At 39.4% G+C, this 22604-nt stretch overlaps 1 protein-coding gene across 2 annotated transcripts; it reads right to left on the minus strand.

Moving 5' to 3' along the window:
• Positions 1 to 1189: 1189 nt before the first annotated feature.
• cfap69 (cilia and flagella associated protein 69) lies at positions 1190 to 22545 on the minus strand. 2 transcript variants are annotated; one of them, XM_074612718.1, is made up of 23 exons: positions 22193 to 22545; positions 19744 to 19803; positions 19590 to 19655; positions 19126 to 19235; positions 18943 to 19019; positions 17284 to 17454; positions 16379 to 16531; positions 15955 to 16129; positions 14919 to 15042; positions 14729 to 14777; positions 14499 to 14620; positions 14182 to 14413; positions 12015 to 12167; positions 11809 to 11924; positions 11323 to 11441; positions 10216 to 10297; positions 9894 to 10086; positions 7858 to 7995; positions 5753 to 5829; positions 5273 to 5470; positions 4031 to 4117; positions 3857 to 3940; positions 1190 to 1379 (listed from the first exon to the last, which is right to left on the minus strand). In XM_074612718.1, exons 1-23 carry the CDS (start codon positions 22280 to 22282, stop codon positions 1215 to 1217), a joined length of 2841 nt encoding a protein of 946 aa, XP_074468819.1. In that variant the 5' UTR covers positions 22283 to 22545; the 3' UTR covers positions 1190 to 1214. The 2 variants fall into 2 exon arrangements, with proteins under 2 accessions (XP_074468819.1, XP_074468820.1); XM_074612719.1 differs by having other exon boundaries at positions 17356 to 17454; positions 22193 to 22544.
• Between the last annotated feature and the right edge of the window lie 59 nt (positions 22546 to 22604).

The raw sequence follows: 22604 nt of genomic DNA on the forward strand, positions 1-22604 counted from the left end.
TGCTAAATAACGCTATAAAGGTGTGCTAAATTTTGCCGAAGAAAACTGGCAGAGCAATTTTCAAAGGGGTCCCTTGACCTCGGACCTCAAGATATGTGAATGTAAATGGGTTTTATGGGTACCCACGAGTCTCCCCGTTACAGACATGCCCACTTTATGATAATCACATGCAGTTTGGGGCAAAAAACATGTAGTTATTTGCATGCAGTATAAATGTGTTATTCTCTCCTATTCTAAAATGGTGTATTTGAATATTTCTGCATACTGGGGTCCCTAAACAGTCTTGAATTACATAAAGTGGGTATCACTGTAAAGCTGAGACTCTTGTGGATCCAATGAGCCCATCTGTATTCATGTGTGATGATGTTAGTCCCCATAGTAGACCATTTCATTGTAATGAAACCATTTTTTGAAAGTTGACCTCACTGTATAAAATGACCTGCGGTGACCTCTAGTATAATCACAGCCTCATGAAACTTTACAGCCACCAACTAGAGACCTAGAGCATTCAGAGGATGGATGGTTTTCCTAGCTAGATTGACAATAAGGGGGTTTCTGAGCAGTTTACACAACAGAAGTGCTCGCCATCTAATCGCCGAAAAATGCAATTCTTGCAGAAATCCCAGAATGTCAAAAGTTTTGAAACCAAATCACAGCATGGCTTTTCTATGGTGTTCCTCAAGGTCTTGGTGTCTTAATGTGGTATTTTGGAGGAATTATTGGTCATTTTTATCAATTCTTGAGTGGATAAAAATGGTTAAATTTAGCACCAAATCTGTGGAACAAATGGTATCAACCCAAAAATTGCTGCAACAATGTATGAGACATAACTAAGGATGGGGATGGCCATCACAAATTGATATCATCATGTTCTACGCTCTTATACACAATTTATTTTAATTGATTAATTAATTAATTAATAAATTTAGATTTCTTATTAATGATTAGAACAACTTAACCCACAGTGACGAGCTGCATCTCAGATTAATCTTCAGGTTCCTAGCTTTCAGATGATGTACACCTCTTTTATGTGGCATCTACTGTGGCACCTACTTTTTTATCTCCCCCTGAACATCCCCTGTCCCCCACCCCTACTGCTCAAAAAAAGAGGGTGGAATGGTAAGGGGTTAATGTGCTGCAAAGTCTGGGTGTACATTAAAATCTATAAGATAAAATAAAGGTGCAGTGACAGTGTAAAGGGCGTGTATTGAACATCAGTCCTTTACAGATACGGTGCTGAAGTACTCTGGGTCCTGTGTTGTGGCTCCCACTTCGTTCTGACCTGCAGCCTTGATGGGAGCTCTGGCCAGCATCACTTTCACTCCGGCGGGCCCCTGACCGTCTGTCCTCTCTACAGACATCACCTGCCCGATGAAATGCTGGAACAGACAGTCAAACACAGCCTGTGTTAACCATCAGTGAGTACGTCTCTTTGTTGTTCCACACAGCTCTATGTCACCAGCTCGTGACTTAAAGTGGCAGTAGGCAGAATAAGTTTGGCATCATTGGGCAAAAATTCCATAATAACCTTTCAGCATATTGTAATTCAAGTGTTCTGAGAGAAAACGTGTCTTCTGCTCCTCCTCATTGCTCTGTTTTCAGGATTTAAAAAATCTAGCCCGTGACAGGAGACTTTGACCAATCACAGGTCATTTCAGAGAGAGAGAGAGAGAGCGTTCCTATTGGCTGTACTCCGGTCATGTGACCGGTACTTGGCGTTCCTCAAGGTCTATATAAAGGAGGATGGGTCACGCGTCATATCACAGGGGTATAACATATGCGCAGTAAAATCTTGCCTGCACTCGTCGAAATTGAGCAAATCGCAACGCACAACCGCAGCTTCTGTTACACTGAGCATGTGTCATACCCCAATCCCCAAGACCATGTCCGTCCGTGACCCAGCCTCCTTTTCATAGGCCTTGGCATTCCTTCAAGAGATTTCCAACATGGCTGCCGGGTCACAAACTTTCTCATTTCACAGCTAAACCGTGTACTACAAGATGATTCTGAAAACATCTGAGGAGAGAAATAGGCATTAACGTAACAGTATGTTGATTCATATTTGATCAGAGCTGCCTAGTTTGACCGTTTGATCGGAGTTTGCGAGTGATTGACAGCCGGCTCTCATAGACGGCAGATAGACAGCAGACCTCAGATCAGCTCTTATTGCTTGTTTTCCTCCGGTCTGTGAAATCTTGCAGATGCCGTTAGGAGCACTCGAGGACACCGGAGGACACAGAGGAACATGATTTTTTTCAGGTTACCTGTTTCATGTACTACTGTCAGGATATAGCAACCATTTTATAAAAATAACTTTTTTTAAATCATATTTGCTCCAATCTCGCCTACTTCAGCTTTAAAGGTGCATGAGAAGGATTTCCCTATAAAAAACAATGTATAGACTCATACAAAAATAATCCCTCTCAATCATCACTTCTGACCCACTAAGACTGTGTGGTGTGGTGTCTGGATCTAAAGAGACACTGCCCTTCATGGGTGTGAAACCTCTATAGAGAGGCCAAGTCCCCTCCGGCGGACCCCATGGGATCATATTTCGGAAAAAATATGTACGGTAGTCAATGGGGAGAGACAAATAGTTTTTTGAGGCCGTTTGAATTGCGCCGTGAATCACACATATGATGTTTGTCAATTTAAAAGATAATTTTGCAAGTCAGGAAAATGGCAGTTTGTTGACTTCGCCTCTCTGTAAAAATGTAGCAACCAGGTGCCAACACGCATCCAAGAGGAGGCTACAAAAATGGTGGACACAGTGCCGAAAAACACAAATATAGAGAGGCAAAACGCCAAGCGGACAGCGCTCGCTCCAAAACGAGAGGTCTTTTGCCCGCTGGCGCGCACCCTAACCCTCGTTGAGCCGGGGAGGAGGGGCCAACTTTGAATGTTTGCGAGTGTTTACAAACCACAACCGACAATGTGCCTTTAAAGGAACAGTGTGTAACAATTAGTTGGATCTATTGGCAGAAATTTAATATAATATTAATAAGTATGTTTTCTTTAGTAAATAATCACCTGCAACTAAGAATCATTGTGTTTTCGTTACCTTAAAATGACCCGCTCCCTATGAGTCTACTTAGGGAGCGGGTCCTCTTCACGGAGCCGGCCGCCATGTTTCTACAGTAGCCCAGAACGGACAAACCAAACACTGGCTCTAGACAGAGTCATTCACGTTTTCCCTTACATGCTTGATACACAGGAGTAATTTCAGTTGGTTGCAATCTGCAACCTGACTGCTAGATGCCACCATATCATACACACTGCACCTTTAAGAGCTAGTAGATATATTTGAACTGACTTCCCTTGCAGCTGTAAGAGGATTTAAGGTGAAAAAAGGTCTATTTTTACAGCCTCAGTGGACAAAATGAACACACTGGCAGTTATTAATTCTTCAATAATGATTACTCCTTGAGGTGTTAACATATCTGGCTTCCAGAACAGTTTTAGGTTGTTCTGTGAGCCATACACAAGACATTTTCTCAAATTACACTGCAAGACATTTTGATAAAGATAAAACCCTAATTTTCAAGCCTTAAAATCAAATGGCAAGCAGTAGTATATTGCATGTTACTTCTTAACTGAATGCTTCTGTTGTATCTATGCTTTTATCAGCTAGCGTAAGAGGGACACTTTAATTTTTTCACTGTAATTCAAAGGGAGTTGAGGGGTGGGTCTTGTGAGAGAGATATTGTTGCAGTTGCTCCTGTTTGCCAGTAGAGGTCAGTAAAAGTCTGATTCAACCACCTTGCTGAACACACTGCAGGTTTTATCCTCTAAAACCAGATTACTGACAGTGAGCAGTACAATCCTATACGATAAATGTTGTGTGTCAGTGAGAGACCTCTGTATGACGAACTGCAGCATCCTGATGCTTTGGTTTGGGTCTGGATGATTCAATGTATTTCTCCCTCTGTGCTTTTACTTCCTGTGTGAAAAAAAGGCAGCAAAACATAAAAACATTGTTCTTCAGATTAATTCTTTGTGGTCATATCTGCGGATGTTTTAAAGATAAAACCTTTAGGATCTCATAGTTTGAAGTTTTGGAAACGTAATTGTCCCATGACTTGGCTGTGAGCTCCCGCTGCGTCCAATGAGACTTAATCTGCAACACAAAGACACAGAAACAGTATGAGTCAGAGTGCAAATTATGAAAATAGATGTGTGCTATTTCTACATGGATTAAATCAAGTTCCAGAGACAAATTACTTTCAGTGACAATATCATTTAAATCAATTTAAATTTCCTAGAAAAAAATACGGCTACAATCTGTCAAAGCTCTTAAATCTTCTAAAAATATGTTTTTAATCAGAAAATGCTTATCCAAAAATACCCTACTGACAGACAAATGTGGGATACATGTGCCAGATTTTTTCCGTTCAAGTTTGTGCGGTAGTTCATGATAAAGGCAACAACATATCCACACCAACATATAGACACTAGAAACAAGTTTTGTGTGCTGTTAAAGCTTCAGTAGGCAGAATATTTGTGGCATCATTGGGCAAAAATGCCATAATAATCTTTCACCATATTGTAATTCAAGTGTTCTGAGAGAAAACTAGACTTCTGCACTTCCTCATGGCTCTGTTTTCAGGCTTTAGAAAATCTAGCCCGTGACGGGAGACTTTGACCAATCACAGGTAATTTCAAACAGAGAGCGTTCCTATTGGCTGTTCATTCAACGGAGGAAGCTGTCAATCACTCGCAAACCATGTTGAGATCAGCTGAGGAAATACCAAGCACCGCCCACCGCTCCGGCTGGTGGGCGGTGCTTGGTATTTCCTCAGCTGATCTCAACATGGCATGACTTTCTCATTTTACATCTAAACAGTACACTACAAGATATTTCTGAAAACATTTGATGCAAGATATAGGCATTACAGTAACAGAGTATTGATTCATATTTGATCAGCACTGCCTAGTTTGACCGTTTGATCGGAGTTCGCGAGTGATTGACAGCTGCTCAGAGACGGCGAGGCTCCAGCTCGGCTCTGATTGGTTGTTTCCCTCCGGTCTGTGAAATCTTGCTGATGCCGTTAGGAGCACCGGAGGACACAGAAGAACATGATTTTCTTCAGATTACCTGTCTCATGCACTACTGTCAGGGTATAGTGACCGTTTTATAAAAATAACTTTTTTTAATCATATTTACACCAACCTGCCTACTCCACCAGCTTTAATCAAAGAAGATTCAGCTGGCTTTCACAGACTTTCTTTCGGTTGTCTACTCTTTGTGATTACTGAATTAAACTCTCAGCACCTCTGTGTACATGAGCTCCTCCTCGCCGATGTCCTCCTTCTCCTGTTGCTCCAGGATGCTGTTTTGTTCCGCTGCGACCCTCCTCGCCGTGTCCTCTGTGATCTTAAAGATCGTACTCAGAGCCTCGTCGTCGGGGGTGATCGGCCTCACGCCGTCCAAACTCAGTTCCCTGCTGATCTCCTCCCACACCTCACCGACCTACAGCGCCACGACAGACACCTCAGGGTTTATGGTGTTTCTGTGTTTGAAACAAATGTCTTTAAAATGACACTTTAACATGTTTGCCTGGGATATGTTGATAATTTTAAAGTTTAAATAGCCTATACAACCAGGAACATTTTGGTCCCATTACAGCTCATATGATGAGAATTTTAAAGCCATTTTAAAGCTATTCTGATGGTGTATAAATGACACAATCCTGATGAAAACTGGTGGCAATATAACTAATTTCATATCCAGCACTGGCATTATCAGTTCTACCTTGAAGTCCAGATATCGCCTGACGATGCTCAAGGTCACATAATGTTTTCTTGACAATCCGGGAAGGTCTTGAAAACCTGCAAAAGTAACAAATAATCATTTTTTACAGCATAGTTTTAAAGTTTAAATCATTTGCAAATTTACTGTTGTGCTACTTTTAACTAGCCTCGGCCGTCATACTTTCCTGTATACATCATTACAATATTTTTCACAATATTTTACAATATTCTGCATTATGGTAAATGACAACTTAAATGATCAGGAGTCATGTATTGAACTTGAATGTCAAAGCCCCATGCGTGTGTACTAAAAAACTGATCTAGATCTAAATGGTTATAGACATTTTGGCTACATTTAGGCTGTACAGACGTAGGCAAAGTTGTTGGTAACGTTCCGTTAAAGAGAGAAAAACCCACAATGGTCACTGAAATAACTTGAAACTGACAAAAGTAATAATAAATAAAAATTCACTGAAAATTAACTAATGAAAATCAGATATTGTTTTTGAATTATGGTTCAGCAGAATCATTTAAAAAAACAAACTAATGAAACTGGCCTAGACAAAAATGATGGTAACATTAACTTAATATTTTGTTGCACAACCTTTTGAGGCAATCACTGCAATCAAGTGATTTCTGTAACTCTCAATGAGACTTCTGCACCTGTCAACAGGTATGTTGGCCCACTCCTCGTGAGCAAACTGCTCCAGCTGTCTCAGGTTTGAAGGGTGCCTTCTCCAGACTGCATGTTTCAGCTCCTTCCACAGATGTTCAATAGGATTTAGATCCGGGCTCATAAAAGGCCACTTCAGAACAGTCCAATGTTTTGTTCTTAGCCATTCTTGGGTGTTTTTAGCTGTGTTTTGGGTCATTATCCTGTTTGAGGACCCGTGACCTGCAACTGAGACCAAGCTTTCTGACACTGGGCAGCACATTTCGCTCCAGAATGCCTTGATAGTCTTGAGATTTCATTGCACCCTGCACAGATTCAAGACACCCTGTGCCAGATGCAGCAAAGCAGCCCCAGAACATAACCGAGCCTCCTCCATGTTTCACATTAGGTACAGTGTTCTTTTCTTTGGATGCTTCATCTCTTCGTCTGTGAACATAGAGCTGATGTGACTTGCCAAAAAGCTCAAGTTTTGTCTCATCTGTCCAAAGGACATTCTCCCAGAAGCTTTGTGGCTTGTCAATATGCATTTTGGAAAATTCCAGTCTCGCTTTTTTATGATTTGGTGTCCTCCTCGGTTGTCTTCCATTAAGTCCACTTTGGCTCAAACAGTGACGGATGGTGCGATCTGACACTGGTGTACCTTGACCTTGGAGTTCACCTCTAATCTCTTTGGAAGTTGTTCTGGGCTCTTTGGTTACCATTCGTATTATCCGTCTCTTCAATATGTCATCAATTTTCCTCTTGCGGCCACGTCCAGGGAGGTTGGCTACAGTCCCATGGACCTTAAACTTCTGAATAATATGTGCAGCTGTAGTCACAGGAACGTCAAGCTGCTTGGAGATGGTCTTATAGCCTTTACCTTTAACATGGAGGTCAATAATTTTCTTTCTCATCTCCTGAGACAACTCTCTCCTTAGCTTTCTGTGGTCCATGTTCAGTGTGGTACACACCATGATACCAAACAGCACAGTGACTACTTTTCACCCTTTAAATAGGCAGACTGACTGATTACAAGTTTGAAGACACCTGTGATGCTAATTACAGGACACACCTTAGTTTAATATGTCCCTATGGTCAAATTATTTTCAATCTTTTCTAGGGCTACCATCATTTTTGTCTAGGCCAGTTTCATCAGTTTGTTTTTTAAAATGATTCTGTTGAACCACAATTCAAAAACAATAGCTGATTTTCATTAGTTAATTTTCAGTAAATTTTTATTTATTATTACTTTTGTCAGTTTCAAGTTATTTCAGTGACTATTGTGGGTTTTTCTCTCTTTAACGGAACGTTACCAACAACTTTGCCTACGTCTGTATAAGATGTCTTGATAGACTACAGCTTCTAGGCTACATGATACAAATAGCATCTACCTATTACAAATGTATTGTTTAAATAATGTATGTAATAATGTAATTCTTTAATAACTGCTTTACCAAGTTTGCAGAAGATGGAGTAAATCTTTGACCGCAGGTTCTCGGACAGCTCCAGCACTGCTGCACTCGGTGTGTTAGCAGGAAATGACAGCTGGGAGTCCTGCTGCTGATGATGATTGAGAATGGGCCTCTGGGCGTCTTAAAGTCAAAAAGTGAACAAGTAGAAAATAAAAGGGAAAGATGTATAAACATGAGATGTATGGTGCAAAAAAAAAATGGCATTGCAGCTTCCACACGCTCAGAGGCCATGTTTACCTTAGTAACACTACTTTAGGAGCAACGGAAGTCAGAAGGCAGCTCACGTTACTGCAGTTTCACAAGCATGTCTGAGGTGTAGGGTGGCTTTCAGGTAACATCAAAATGTGAAAGGCTCTCTCTAGAGCCAGAGTTTGGTTTGTCCGCTCTGGGCTACTGTAGAAATATGGCGGAGCAACATGGTGGACGCTATGTAGATATGAAGGGCTCATTCTAAGCTAACGGAAATACGATCATTCTTAGTTTCAGGTGATTATACACTAATAGAGTGGTGCAGGGATGACGTATTTTTGTAGGCCAACCAGGAAGTTAGAATCGCCCTGGTTCCCTGGACAAAAAGCCAATGGGATTTTTCCATTGGGTTTTGGATTATTGCAGAAAATCAGCTCTGTGGCAAACACACGTTTATGATACTTACATGTTTTGTTTAGCAAGATAATCTTCACTAATGAACACCACTTTTATGATTTTTGACGTGTAAATGCAATCGCCAGAGGTAAAACTCTAACGTTACGCTATAAACAAACTACACCAAAGTCGCATGAGCGCGAGTATACACAACGAGGCTGTAAAAGAGGACGAGTCGGCGTGGTGACGTTTAGTAGTCTCATTTAGACACTTGTTAGCAACCGCCTTTTTTAAGACACATAAAAGCTTCTAAAATCCATGTGTGGGATATTTATTGATGTATTTTATGTTGTAGAACAAAATGTTAAAATCTCTTCAGCTTGTGTTAACCACAGACCTTATTTCAGGCATCTAACTAAAAACCCATTGACTTCCAGACAAGGGAAACGGAAATGCTAAAATGCTAAAATGCTAACTCATTTCTGAGTTTTAGGACTCATTCCTCTAGCACTCTATGAAAACATAGTTATGAATATTATATTAATTTATCCATACATATCATACACATTTCTTCTGATAGATCGACCGCATTGCTTCACACTGTTCTTATAATCCTTCGGTTGGTGTGTTTTGGGCTCCTAATGGTCAGTTTTTGACACTTTGTCCAGCACTTTCTACAGTATGAAAAGTATGAATGGCTCCGGTGTACTACTGTATCTACTTCAGAGAATAAGTTAAAACATGTTAGTTAAAGGTCCCTTATTGTAAAAAGTGAGATTTTCATGTCTTTTATATTATAAAGCAGGTTTAAGTGATATATAAAGACTGGAAGTATCAAAACACTCAATCCATGGAGAAATACACACAGCCCGTAATCAGAAACTGTGCGTTTGAAACAAGCCGTTAGGATTTTTGCCCATTTGTGATGTCACAAATCTACAATATTTAGACCATTTCACAGTTTTAAACATACTAAATGTGTCCCAGTTTATTTCCTGTTGCATTGTGTGTGAATAACATCAGCGGACAGGATGTAAACATGGACCCAAGCTGTTTCCTAGCAACGCAATTCCGTTGCCATTCCGTTGAAATGCGCTAAAACGGAGTGCTTCAGACAGAGCACAAATACAGGTATATTCAGACAGACAGTATGAGAAAAATAATGTGTTTTTTGAACATTAAAGCATGTAAACATGTTCTGGTAGAAACCTAAAATACAAACATGAACCTGAAAATGAGCACGATATGGGACCTTTAAGGGCTCACACCTGATCACTGAGATCTACATGTGTGGTCTATCTTCACCTGATCTGCTAAACAACAGGTCAGTCTAGATACTTGTGACTGCCATATTTCATTTCATGTAAGTTAATGTACTTCCTAACAGTCTTGTCATCGACCCGTTGTTGTTTAAAGTGTAGCTGCAGACTGACCTGCGATCCCTCCGTGGTGGTTCCTGCTGACTTTCAGCTCTTCCTCCTCGTCCCTCCACAGCTGCAGCAGGAACCTGGGAGCCGTCTGACCGCCGCCGTCCCTCCAGCTCAGGATGTGAGACAGAGTATTGGGGTTGTCACACAGCTCCAGCAGGGTGGCGAGGACGTTGCTGTGTACACATCTGGGGCTCGACTGTTAGAGAGAGAGATGCCCAAACAGTTATATACATATCAGTACTTTTGATATTTAGGTGCATATGGATACTGCCTGACAGCAAATACAACAATAACTTCAGACATTGGAAATCAATCAGCTACTTACACTGAGTAAATCCAACAGAAGAGACGCCCCCTCCTTAGCCAAAAAGTAATCTTCTGTGGTGTAGCAGCCCACAATACAGGACCTGATGGGACACACACACATTTTATCAACTGTGGGGAATCAGTGCTTTCCTTCCTGTCTTCCAAATTCTCCAAAACACAAAAGTTAATATTACTATATTTACACTTCATGTGTCTTGGACTGTTCAGAAAACTCAATACAGTAAACAACAGAAAAGCCAAGTGGAAAAAAGCGTATAAAGGATATGATGATGACCTAAAGAGTAAATTTACTAAAGAGTAAATCACGCTCTGTAATGTTAGAGCGAGGAGATGAGGTGAGAGTAGTATGATCTTAACCTTTGTGCCTCACTTTAAAAAAGTTGCTCTGATGTCCTTAGAGGACAAACATGTCTGTGTCAAAAAACTGCCATAAAATTATATTTAAATATTATTTTCCAATGTCACTGAAATAAATCCTTTAACTTCAGTCCTGATCATAACCACCAAATATTCATTAATTTTCAGAATTTAAACCTTTTAAGCGCCAGTTTGTTAACATAATGCCACTGTTTTTTCAATGAAAATAAATAAATATATATACATATATATATATATATATATATATTTTTTTTTTATTTTTTTTTTCTGTACACTACATGCTAGTTGTTGTCTTTTAATTAGCAACAACATTGATTTTGATGCATTTTTTTTGTGCAGGAGAATAGCATATATTTGCCCAGTGATGCCAAAAATTGCTTCAAATGAATTGCATCTTTGTGTGAAAAATTAAAATGAACATAAGAAAAAACACCGAAGATGTGACCTCTGTGTCCTCAAACAAAACACATTGGACAGATTCAAATCTTATTTTTGAAACGATATAAGGACACAAGGGGTCCTCAATGGTGTCCCAATTCAGATCCTGAAAACAAACGATGACTCACAGAGACATCAAGCCTTCGGCTAAGGAAGACCCATTGATGCAGCCAGATGTAAATTGATTCTGGACATGACAAGTGTAAATGGGGCATTTGTTGGTATGTTTCATTAGAATAAATAACATCCATTTATTAATGAAAGTGTTTTGAGGTTTAGCTGAACTGACCACACACAGTCCACTGTGGAGAGGATGAGCTTGTTGTGTCCCAGACCGCTGTAGAACTTGTTGGAGCCTTTCTTCAGGAAGTGAACCGCCATCTCAACGCCCTCTGATCCAAACAGTTCCTGTGGTGCAACACAACAGGACTGTCAGTATGGAGATACTGTATGTTCACAAACTGTAACTGAAAGTGTAATCCTCTGATCTGAGCCCGAGATTACAAATATAAACATAAAGAAAGTCAAATCATTTTAGTGTTTAAAGATGCAGGCAGCAGTATTTATTTTCACTTGAAGCACTAATTCAAAAATATTACATTTATTGTGTTGATTAAAGCAGCTGTTTTCACCAGTATTGTCTTATTTTTCTACAAACAAAAACGTGTCCTCTTGTCCATCTTTTAAACTAATTTGAAAGATGCTATAATCACATAAGAATCTACTTCTTAGCTGTTACAAAGTGCTTTTATCAGGGTTATAATGTCACATTTACCTTTCTGTGCATGTCATTCTCACACAGCGCTGAAAGTATCAGCTGAATGTCTGACTTCATCTCCAGGGTGACCGAATCCTCCTCATCAGGACTCGCTTCCATCTGCATCAAAACCCCTGAGGAAATACAACAGGTACGTCTGCGTCGACCATGTTTATGAAGTGAAATGTTTCTGCTGATGTCGTGCGAGTTTTGATTAAATTTACCCAACAACTGGTTGATGGTTCCTTGATCACAAAGGTCCTGGTTGACTGAGTCTTCACCTAAAGACGTCACAGATCTCAGCACTCTGATACAATGCCGCATCTGAGCCTTCTTACTGCCTCTTCCAGAGCTCTGACCCTGACCAAAGAAAGCATCTGAAGGAAAAGTATAATAAGGATACTGTTGTTTTATGAAAAAAGGCTACAATAACCAAATTATTAAAATTGCAGGTGCAAACACTGTAAAGGGTTTACAGTGTCTTAAAGGGGACATATCATAAAAACTCATTTTTTCAGCGATTGCGCACATTAGGGGTGGGAAAACAATTGATTCACCTATGCGTCGCGTTTTTTTTTATGATCTTTAAATCGATTTTTTAATGCCAGTATCCATATATTTGCTTCATTTGAGTCTATGCGGAGATAGAAGGAAGTTACCGCTTTTATTGTTGTAGTCTGAGTAGCGTGACGTCGTATCTGTTCCCTATCCGTCAACCGGCTGCTGTGAGCCGAAACCAAGGCCTATTGAAGGAGGCTGGGACACGGGCTGAACACGGGTCTTGGGGTGTAACACATGCGCAGTATAACTGAAGCTGCGGTCGTGCGTTGCGATTGGCTAAATTTTGGCGAGTGCAGACCAGATTTTACTGCACATGTGTTGTACCCCAAAGATATGACGCATTGATGACACGTGACCCAGCGTCCTTCAATAGGCCTTGGCCGAAATGAGAAAGTAGAAACGTTGGAGAGTCTGCATGGATACGACCTGCACCATCACATATTAAATCCAGCGTGGTAAACACTACACATCCAGTAAAGTATGGAAACACTTTGGGTTTCACACATTGCAGGAAAAGCAGAGCTAAATATGGCTAAAGCTGCATGCTAACTTGTCACGGACAGGACACGTTATCGTATTGCGGTAACGTGCGGTCAAGCCGGCCGTCGCTCGCATCTCCGTGGTCAAATGGACCGACGCTACAACTGTAGAGCAACCATATACTGACATTTATGCTAAATGAATTCAAACGGCCCTGATGGAGCTGACCATGGATGGATAAAGAGGATGGAGCTGACGTGAGAGCTAGCGACAGACTTGGAGAAGTTAGAGGAAGTATACACGTGTGACTACGTCCTGTTTTCAAAATAAGGTGTTAACAAAGGGAACTGTATATACAAAATACATCTATGGAAATAAGATTGATTGAATTATATTCACCAGAAGTATAAAACATTACATGATACATGTCTGATATATTTGACTTCAGGACAACTCTAACAAAATACATGCTGAAAATCAAACATTTTGCCTTACTTTACTTTATTTTCTAAAGTAAAAGTCCCTAAAAGTGTATGATTCAACTTTTTCCCATGGTCTAGTGTTAAAAAAGTTAACAAAAATCACAATAAATCGCAATATTGAATCGCAATACATATTGAATTGGCACCCAAGTATCTTGATAGTATCGAATCAGGAGATTGGTGTATCGTCCCAGCTCACTAGATGTCTATCTGTCTAGATCAGAAAACGTGTGATTCAACAAGCCATTCAGCTTTGGCTCCCCTTCCTATGTCACATGCAGGCTCATCAGAATATACCGCCCACAGCTTGAGAACTACCTTTACAGGTTTTCGGGAGGGACTCTTAAAGAGACAGGTACTAAAATGGAGCGTTTCAGACAGAGGGTGAAGACAGGTATATTCAGATGGACAGCATGAGAAATTTTTTTTTTTTTTTTTTTACTTTAAAGCATGTAAACATGTTCAAGTATGATCCTGGAAATGAGCATGATATGTCCCCTTTAAAATGTGAATTGTTTGCATGTGAGATGTTGTATGGGAGTTGAAGTTGAAGCAATGTAAAGAAGTGTCTGTTGAAGTGCAATCCCTGAAAGCATTTGTCATTTTTGGTTTCAAGTTTAAGCCCTGTAAATAACTGAATCGTCAGTTGAACTTTAAAAAATTAAATAAATGGAAATAGTCTGTAAAAAAGCACAATTATGTATAATCATTTCTTTTTTTTTGAAAAGTAGTTAAACAATTAATTCTTCTAACCATGATGCATTTTTTTTTTGCACTCTGACAGGACACATGAATGTTGGTGTTTGACCTTTGACCTCTCAGATACAGGACAGCCTCTGGTTCTCTAAACGTTTTGCAGCATCCTCACCTTGAGCGATGCACCAGTCCAGCAGGAGCAGCAGACACGTGTTTCCCTGACAGGACATGTAGTCGTCCAACATGAGCGGAGCGACGATGGCTATGGTGGCCAGCGCCTGCAGCTGAAGCTCCTCCCGCTGGGCCGAGGACCACTGACGTGACGCCGAATGGCGCTCAGGCGAGGCAACGGTTGGCTTCATGAGTGTCAGCAGAGCGAGCATGACTTTTTCCTCTTTATAAAGCTAGGAGAGGAAAACACAGAGGGTGTTAAAAATGTCCCATTTAGACTTATCACTACTCAAACAATACTAACTGAGTGTGACTGACCTGCAGAGTAGCTAAGTCCTTTGACATCAAAACCAGCAGATTCAAAAGCAATTTCTTCATTTTCAAGTCTTCATTACTGTAGGTGAGCTTGAGGTTGCGGATCAAAGGGTTTTGACTTTTCACTAAAACATAAAGGAAGCAATTTTGTTATCATAAAAGTTGCTACTGTACTCAAACATATTTAAAATGTAAAAATGAAACAAAAATGTATAAGGAAAGAGTGGCCTCACGCTCTGGAAATGTGACAAAAACCACGAGCTGTTTGGCAAACAAACTCTCCTAGAAATTAGAAACACAACGTCAAGCAAACTGTAGTGGCACATTGACACACCTACTAAATATACCAGGCAGTTATGAGTCTAAAAATATCAGCTGCAGGGTGTTTCTATCATACAGTACATTTATCTATCCTGTACTCACAATAAGCAGAGAGTTGGGATTCTCAGCGATGAGGGTTGTGATGACAAGCAGATCATTTCTGAGTTGGAGGTCAGAATGTCGGAAACCGTTCATCAGCTGGTGAGAAAACGCTTCTTTCAGGGATCTAATGAACAGAAAGTGAGAAATCTATTTGTACAGAATGAGAGCACAAAAGTATTCACATTTTTAAAGGATGGAAGGTGATTCATTCTTGACTCATAACTTCCTCTAGATGCTTGCTGATCAATATACATTTTAGGATTCTATCAATCTCAGGATCTGACTTCCTCGATTAAAGCTGGAGCAAATATGATTAAAAAAAAAAAAAAAAAGTTATTCTAATGGAATCTGCAAAGTTTCACACACCGGAGGAAAACAACCAATCAGAGCCGAGCTGGAGCCTCGCCGTCTCGTAGCAGCTGTCAATCACTCCGATCAAACAGTCAAACTAAGCAGCGCTGATTAAATATGAATGATTGAATGATTCAATTACTGTATTTCTTGCCTCACATGTTTTCAGAAACATCTTGTAGTGTACTGTTTAGCTGTAAAATGAGAAAGTTCGTGACCCTTCCACCATGTTGAGATCAGTTGAGGAAATACCAAGCATCGCCCACTTTCGCACTTTTCAGCTAAACAGTACACTACAAGATGTTTCTGAAAACATTAGAGGAGAGAAATAGGCATTACAGTTACAGAATATTGATTCATATTTGATCAGCGCTGCCTAGTTTGACCGTTTGATCGGAGTTCGCGAGTGATTGACAGCTGCCTCTGTTGAATCAACAGCCAATAGGAACGCTCTCTCTCTGAAATGACCTGTGATTGGCCAAAGTCTCCTGGGATGGGCTAGATTAATTAAAGCCCGAAAACAGCCATGAGGAGGTGCAGTAGTCTAGTTTTCTCTCAAAACACTTAAATTACAATATGCTGAAAGGTTATTATGGATTTTTTGCCCAATGATGCCAAAAACATACTGCCTACTGCAGCTTTAACTTCCTCACACTCAGCCACAAAAGATGTTAAATCCACATACATGACACACTCCATGCTGCTGAGCTGAGCAGTGACCTCCTTGCTGCCTCTCTCCAGCAGGTTCCAGAGGATTTCGGAGGAGCGGAACAGGACCTGACCGGACGGGTCGGGTTCGTTCATGTGGAGGCAGATGGTCTCTGCTCCTCGTGCTTTCAGTATTAACGCACAATTCATATCTGTGTTTGTAAAATGAAAAGCGATTAATGTGATTGATGATGAAAACAACCCATTGACCTGCTGACATTGACACAAGGACACTTAAAATCACTGTTTTGATTGTTTGTCTGATTGTTACTTGGGTCACAAGATGATTTATGCACTTGAGAGCTGGCTACTTTATCTAATGAAGGAGGTTAGATTGACGTGTCTGACAGATCCCCTCCTCCACTATCCTCAGTGGCTCCAGAATAAAATCAGCTACTGACCAGAGGAGCTAGAGAGGATCTTAAGGGTCTGCAGGAGCTGCAGCTTGATGGCAGGCTGGTTCTCCAGAGTGGCCATGGAGAGGAGCAGCGTCTGAGCCAGGTCGCTGCGCTCCAGCAGCTGCAGTCTGTAGCCTGGAGAGGTCGGCTGAAGCCCTGCGGAAGCAGATAATAACAATAAAATACATTTATGGATGTAAGTTATGAGCTGCAAGAATCTAACTAAAGAGAAGACGAAAAGAAAATTAAAAATACAAAAACAAAAAGAAGAAAAACAACACATTATTGTTTACAAGTGCTTCTTAAAGGTGCAGTGTGTAGGATTTGGCGATATCTAGCAGCGAGGTTGCAGATCACAACCAACTGAAACTTCTCCCGTGTGCCAAGCGTTTCGGACAACTACGGTGGCCGACACAAAACCATGATAAATGCGAAAGGCCCTCTCTAGAGCCAGTGTTTGATTTGTCCATTCTGGGCTACTGTAGAAACATGGCGGCCGGCTCCTGAAGAGGACCCGCTCCGTATGTAGATATAAACGGCTAAAGGAATCTTAGGCGACAAAGACCAAAACGGACGATTAGTCGACAAAGAGGGGGCAGCCCTATTTAACAGTTGCTGTATCTGTCAAAATGTAGTAAAAATATAATAATTAATATATTTTTTTATGTATACAAAACTGTGTCAGTCTCTATGGACAAAGTTGTTTTACAGTTGACAATTACAATCACCAAGATTGATAAGCCATTACTGGTTCATAACATCAGCCTTGTAATGTTTCACTAAGACTCTAGAAAAGGTAAAACATGAAAGAAAGAAAGAAAGAAAGAAAGAATGAAGGAAACAAACAATGAAAAGGAAAGAAACAAAGGCACAAGCATGCCACCACAGAAGCCATGAGAAAACCTCACTCAGTGAAAGTCTAGAAAATCGCTTGTCAGAGTGGAAAGTCCGAGGCTTTGGCTTGGCAAGACGCTCCGTACCGTCAAGCAGCTGTTTAGGAGCCACACAGCTGTAGAACGATTTCACTGACTCAACTATCTGCTGTCTCACTTCAACATCTGACACCCTCATCAGACAGCCTGCCAAAACAAACACATCAGTCAGAGTCACTCCTGTCTGGAGAAACTGCCTTCTTCTTTAAAGCTAGGGTTGGTAATCTTCTTCAAAAACATTTGTTGTTACATTTGATGACATTTTCATTAAATCCAGACAGCAATCAACAAAGCAAATACTCTGACGATAAAAAGAGAAAAACAATCTGGTATCTGTGGCTGTCGTAGGACTGTAATAAACCCGAATGAAATGATTGGACAGGCTACCTATCTACATGCCTGTCTGCACGCACTCTGCCCGTGCACTCATAGAGTGCTGCAGGGATGACGTATTTTTGTAGGCCAACCAGGTAGTTAGCACCGCGCTGGTTCCCTCGACAAAAAGCCAATGGGATTGTTCCATTGGGGTTTGGATTATCACCGAAAATAAACTCTGTGATAAACACACATTTATGATAATTACAAGTTTTGTTCAGCAAGATAATCTCCACAAATGAACACCAGTTTAATGATTTTTGAATTGTAAATGCAATCACCAGAAGTAAAAAGCTAACGTTAGACTATAAACGAACTACACCACGGACGCATGAGCGCGAGTGTGCACAACGAGGCTGTAAAGGAGGACGAGTCAGCGTGATGACGTTTAGTAGTCTCATTTAGCCACTTGTTAGCAACCGACTTTTTTAAGACACATAAAAGCTTCAAAATTTACGAGTGGGATATTTATTGGTGTATTTTATGTCGTAGAACAAAACGTTAAAATCTCTTCAGCTTGTGTTAACCACAGACCTTATTTCAGGCATCTAACTAACAACCCATTGACTTCCAGACGAGGGAACCGGATGTGGAGTCTTCCACAAATAACAATAGTCATGTTCCTTGTTTACATTCATAATGATCATTTTCGGGGATTGGCTTTGGAGGGAGGCCTGAAGGTACGGACTATCAGTGTTGCCAACTTGGCGACTTTCTCGCTAGATTTTGTGACTTTTGGAGCAAGTGCTGCTAGCTACTTTCACTGGAAATTCTCACCAAATGTGTCTTCATCCACCACTGAAAATAGTCCTCTATAAATGCACTGTTTTCTCCAGTTTAAGTTATGTTTGACAATAGCTACAATGTCCAGCTGTTTAGGAAATGACTGAGCCTTTTTAGAAAAATTTAACTGTAAATTTGTGACCTGTCTTTAGAGATTTACATCTTCAGAAGGAGCCAATGGGCACCCTGTCTGGGTGTCCTAAAGTTTTGAGAAAACTAATTGTTTCTGTCTCTTCATGGGATTTTTTGACAATAATAAATAAAATATAGAACACAATACTGCCAGCCTTATCGTTTAAGTTTCAAGACTTCAAATTCATTTTCATAACATAGAATAAGAAGAAGGAGAATGAGAATTAGTGGCTCCTACTGTAGAAGGTAAATCAATGACCTAAAAGCCTATACTATGCTTTTGGAAATGGTCAATTAAAATTGAATGCAAAAATATGAAATAACTTTAATAAGTAATGTGTGTACCCATGTGTGAGAGGAACTCTATGACGTCCTGAGCGTAATTCAGCTCATCAGATGCTTTCTCCTTCAGGAAGGGAAGTCTGAGATGAAGCAAAGCAACATGTTGATGTTCAGACGATGTCACAACAACAACAACAACAAACATCCTTCTTTTCCATGTAAGCTCCAAATATTTGAGTTTCTTACCTACAAATTTGAAGTGCCTCACACAGAATGGGCACATATTCAGGGTGATCCGTCACTTTCTCAGCACAGATGTTGAGTATTTTGGCGATGCCTGTCAGCTCCCTCAAAAGCTTGAAATAATTTAAGATGTTTTAACATTTTGGCAAAGCATATACGGAGATAAATCCCAGCGAGGGAGGGGAAGTGACGGGGCAAAGAGTCATCATGATAACTGAGGATATTTCTGAACAGGGAAAATGCTGACAGACAGCGATAGAGCTGTAAATTAGAGCCTTGGGAATGACGTTTGGCGCTGTGTTTATTTTGCGTGAGAGCAAATCTATTTTCATCACTGTGCCCGGGGACAGTAATGAGGACAATTTGACAATCTGCTGCAGTGTGTGACACCTGAGAGAGATTTATTTTGGAAAAGATAGATTGTGCGTTATCATACGTCAGAAGGCTAAATCCAGAACAAAGGATACAAAGCCAATTTGGCTTCTCTTCAGTAGTTTCTTCAGCACAAAAAGGTGCCTCTCCTTCGAGTTAGCCTTTAATAAAAACAGAAAGTACAGTATGATTACATATCACATAACTTAAAACAGAAAAAAAGTCTGATGACATTCAAGTTTAACTTACTGTCAAAGGATCTTCAAAAAGACGAATCACCTTACTGAGTTCAAGACTTTTCACACTGGCCTGTTGAGAAATTACAGTTTAGGTCATAGTTTACACTGTCTGTCAAGGTGTTACTGGGATTATAATAACTCTTGGATGACAAAAAGATTTGAACACAAAAAAAATATTGCATCAAGTTATTGTGTGCAATCTGAAGATGTGACAAAATATTTTGCATTAAAATGTGCATATATCTCATGTAATAGTTGAGTTCAATACACTTTATTTCCAGACCCATAGTCCATTATAGAAGTAAAAGATAAAATATTATCTGACATTTTGTAATGCTTTTTTTTTTTTCTTTGTGCAATTTCTGGGATCAAAATAACCCAATTCAGCATTTATATTTGCTCCATCTGGCAATTAGGGTCATATTTAAAATTGCAACAAGTCACTACACTTCTATGTAAATAGAACAGTTACATTTTTGGGTAACACTGTGTAATAACCATCATTTATAAATGGTAAATTGATCATTAATAATGATTACTAATAATTATTAATGCTATAATTTACATTATTTGGATGGCTATTATAAAGATGCAACTGATGATTATTATACCTTGTTAAATGGTTAATAAATACTTTGTAAAGCATCTATAAACATTATTTAGATAGATAGTTAATAGTTTGTCAATGGTTAATCATTTCTGGTCCATCTATCTATGTAATATTTATAGATGTTTTACAAACGATTTCGTAAAGGTTTACAAATCATTTGGTAATCACTAACAAATACTTAATATAGTATATCAAATGTTATAATGTGTGCAACAATAAACTGTTAATAAATACTTTACTAATGTAATCAGAATGTGATCGTTATCGTCTCTTATCAGCTATGATACAATATAGAATTTATAAACTAATTATTTCATATTACACAAACTACTGATAAAATAACAGAAATTATAGCATTACTAATAGTTAGTAAACATTAGTAATGATCATTTCATTGTTTGTTAACTGTAAAATAACTATTAACTTAAAATTAATTAACTATCAATTTACCATTTATAAATGGTTGTTATAAGGTGTTACCCATTTTTGCATACTAACTGTGATAATACATCATGGATCTTGTCTTAACGACATTAATAACAAGTACACAGATATTCATATAAAATACACTGTATATAATGGATAGATTTGATGAATCAGCATGGCTGAATGAACCCACTCACACTGCACTGTGAACGTACCCTGTCGCCTCAAACTACCCATCAAGAACTGTGCACACATCAGACTACACATCTTAATTATATCCTGCCTATAATCCCTAAACCAGCTCATACTCCTATGTTAGAGTACTACCTGGCCACTGATATGCTGTCTGCTAATTACTTTGAGAAAATAAAGTAATACACATTTGTGACGAACATAAACTGGAATAAGAAAGATATTTAAATTAGATTGTGACATAGGGCCCCTCCAAGACAGGGCCTCGTGATAACAATCATTCTGGACCTAATTTGTGTCCCTTTTCAATGGATATTAAAGTTCATTGGTGCATATTCCCAAATAAATTGGCAAATTATTACAAACCACTGGAGGTCTGAAGCCTTGCAGCAGTTGTCCACTTGCCCAGTTGGTAATTCAGCCGTACATAAAGTATCCTTTGAAAGCATGTTGTGTGTTTCTCAGTTCAAAGAAGCACTTTAGTTTACATTTAGCGTCAGTAAACATTAATAACTGTATTATATTTAGTTGTTGTCTAGTTTTAGTTTGTGTAACAAAAGACCGGTAAAGTCATTCGAGTTATGGACTATTTACATTCCCAGTGATCAGGGATTATTATTACATTAAATGAATAGGGCAGTGGTGGAAAGTACATACTGTACTTAAATACAACTCTGAGTTACTTGTACTGAAGTGTAATTTTGTGCTACTTATACTTCTCCTCCACCACATGGAAAGGGAAATATTACTTTTGACTGCACTATATTTATTTGATACCTGTAGTTACTTTACAGATGAAGATTATAAAAAACAATGAGCATATGAATACAATACAGTGTTATACAATCAATTAAACCACCCAACTGTATAAAAAAATATTAAAATTATCTCTACTTCAATCAGCTACAACATTAAAATTAATCTTAAATGTTACTGTATATAATATAATAGTATACAATATAATAATGTAACAACAGAGCCCATTTTGGCTGCATAGTGAGTACTTTACCCTTTACACTTTAAGTAGCCTACACATTATTGATAGTACTTTAATTTTAGTAAGATTTAGAATGAAGGTGTTTCACTGAATTAAGAGTATTTTTAAATTGTGTTATTGTTACTTTGACTAATACTTCTTCCCCCACTGTGAATGGATGAATAACGTTATAATGTGAGAGCCAGAGGAGACACTTCAGCAGTATGATGAGTAACATTAGCAGTCACTGTTTACCTCCTGGACATGTTGCTTCTGATCCGATGCTCTTGGTCTGATTGTAGGAATATCCGGTTTTCTTCTGTGCACAACTTTGCCTGAATCCATTTCCAAAACTTCTTGTTTCAACTTCTTACTCCAAACATTGTCGGTTCATTTGAATTTTGCCTCACGAGATGTGTTTGGTTCATTAAAAGGGTCAGTTGTGGACATTAGACGTCTCTAACCTCGGTGTTTGTTTGCTAGTAACAGCGAGCTGACATTAACGGAAACTTCACCTAAACCCGTGTTGGTTTCTAGTCACTAAACTCGGATAAAAACGCCTCTGAAGTCGTCCGACATCTGAGTCTCTGCTCCTCTTGACGTTGCCGGACTCTGACGGCGCAGCGTTACTACAGTTACCATGGTTACCGTGCAGGACGGAAAGCAG

The sequence above is a fragment of the Sebastes fasciatus genome, chromosome 17, assembly GCF_043250625.1.
Source record: "Sebastes fasciatus isolate fSebFas1 chromosome 17, fSebFas1.pri, whole genome shotgun sequence".
NCBI lineage: Eukaryota > Metazoa > Chordata > Actinopteri > Perciformes > Sebastidae > Sebastes > Sebastes fasciatus.

What these genes read in the sequence shown, in the direction of transcription:
- cfap69 (XM_074612718.1), bottom strand. Translation starts at nt 22,282, where the DNA reads ATGGATTCAGGCAAAGTTGTGCACAGAAGAAAACCGGATATTCCTACA. An exon ending in TTTTTGAAGATCCTTTGACA is followed by an intron (nt 19,656 to 19,743) that starts GTAAGTTAAACT and finishes TTTTTATTAAAG; the next exon opens with GCTAACTCGAAGGAGAGGCA. An exon ending in CCACCACGGAGGGATCGCAG is followed by an intron (nt 7,996 to 9,893) that starts GTCAGTCTGCAG and finishes TTTGACTTTAAG; the next exon opens with ACGCCCAGAGGCCCATTCTC.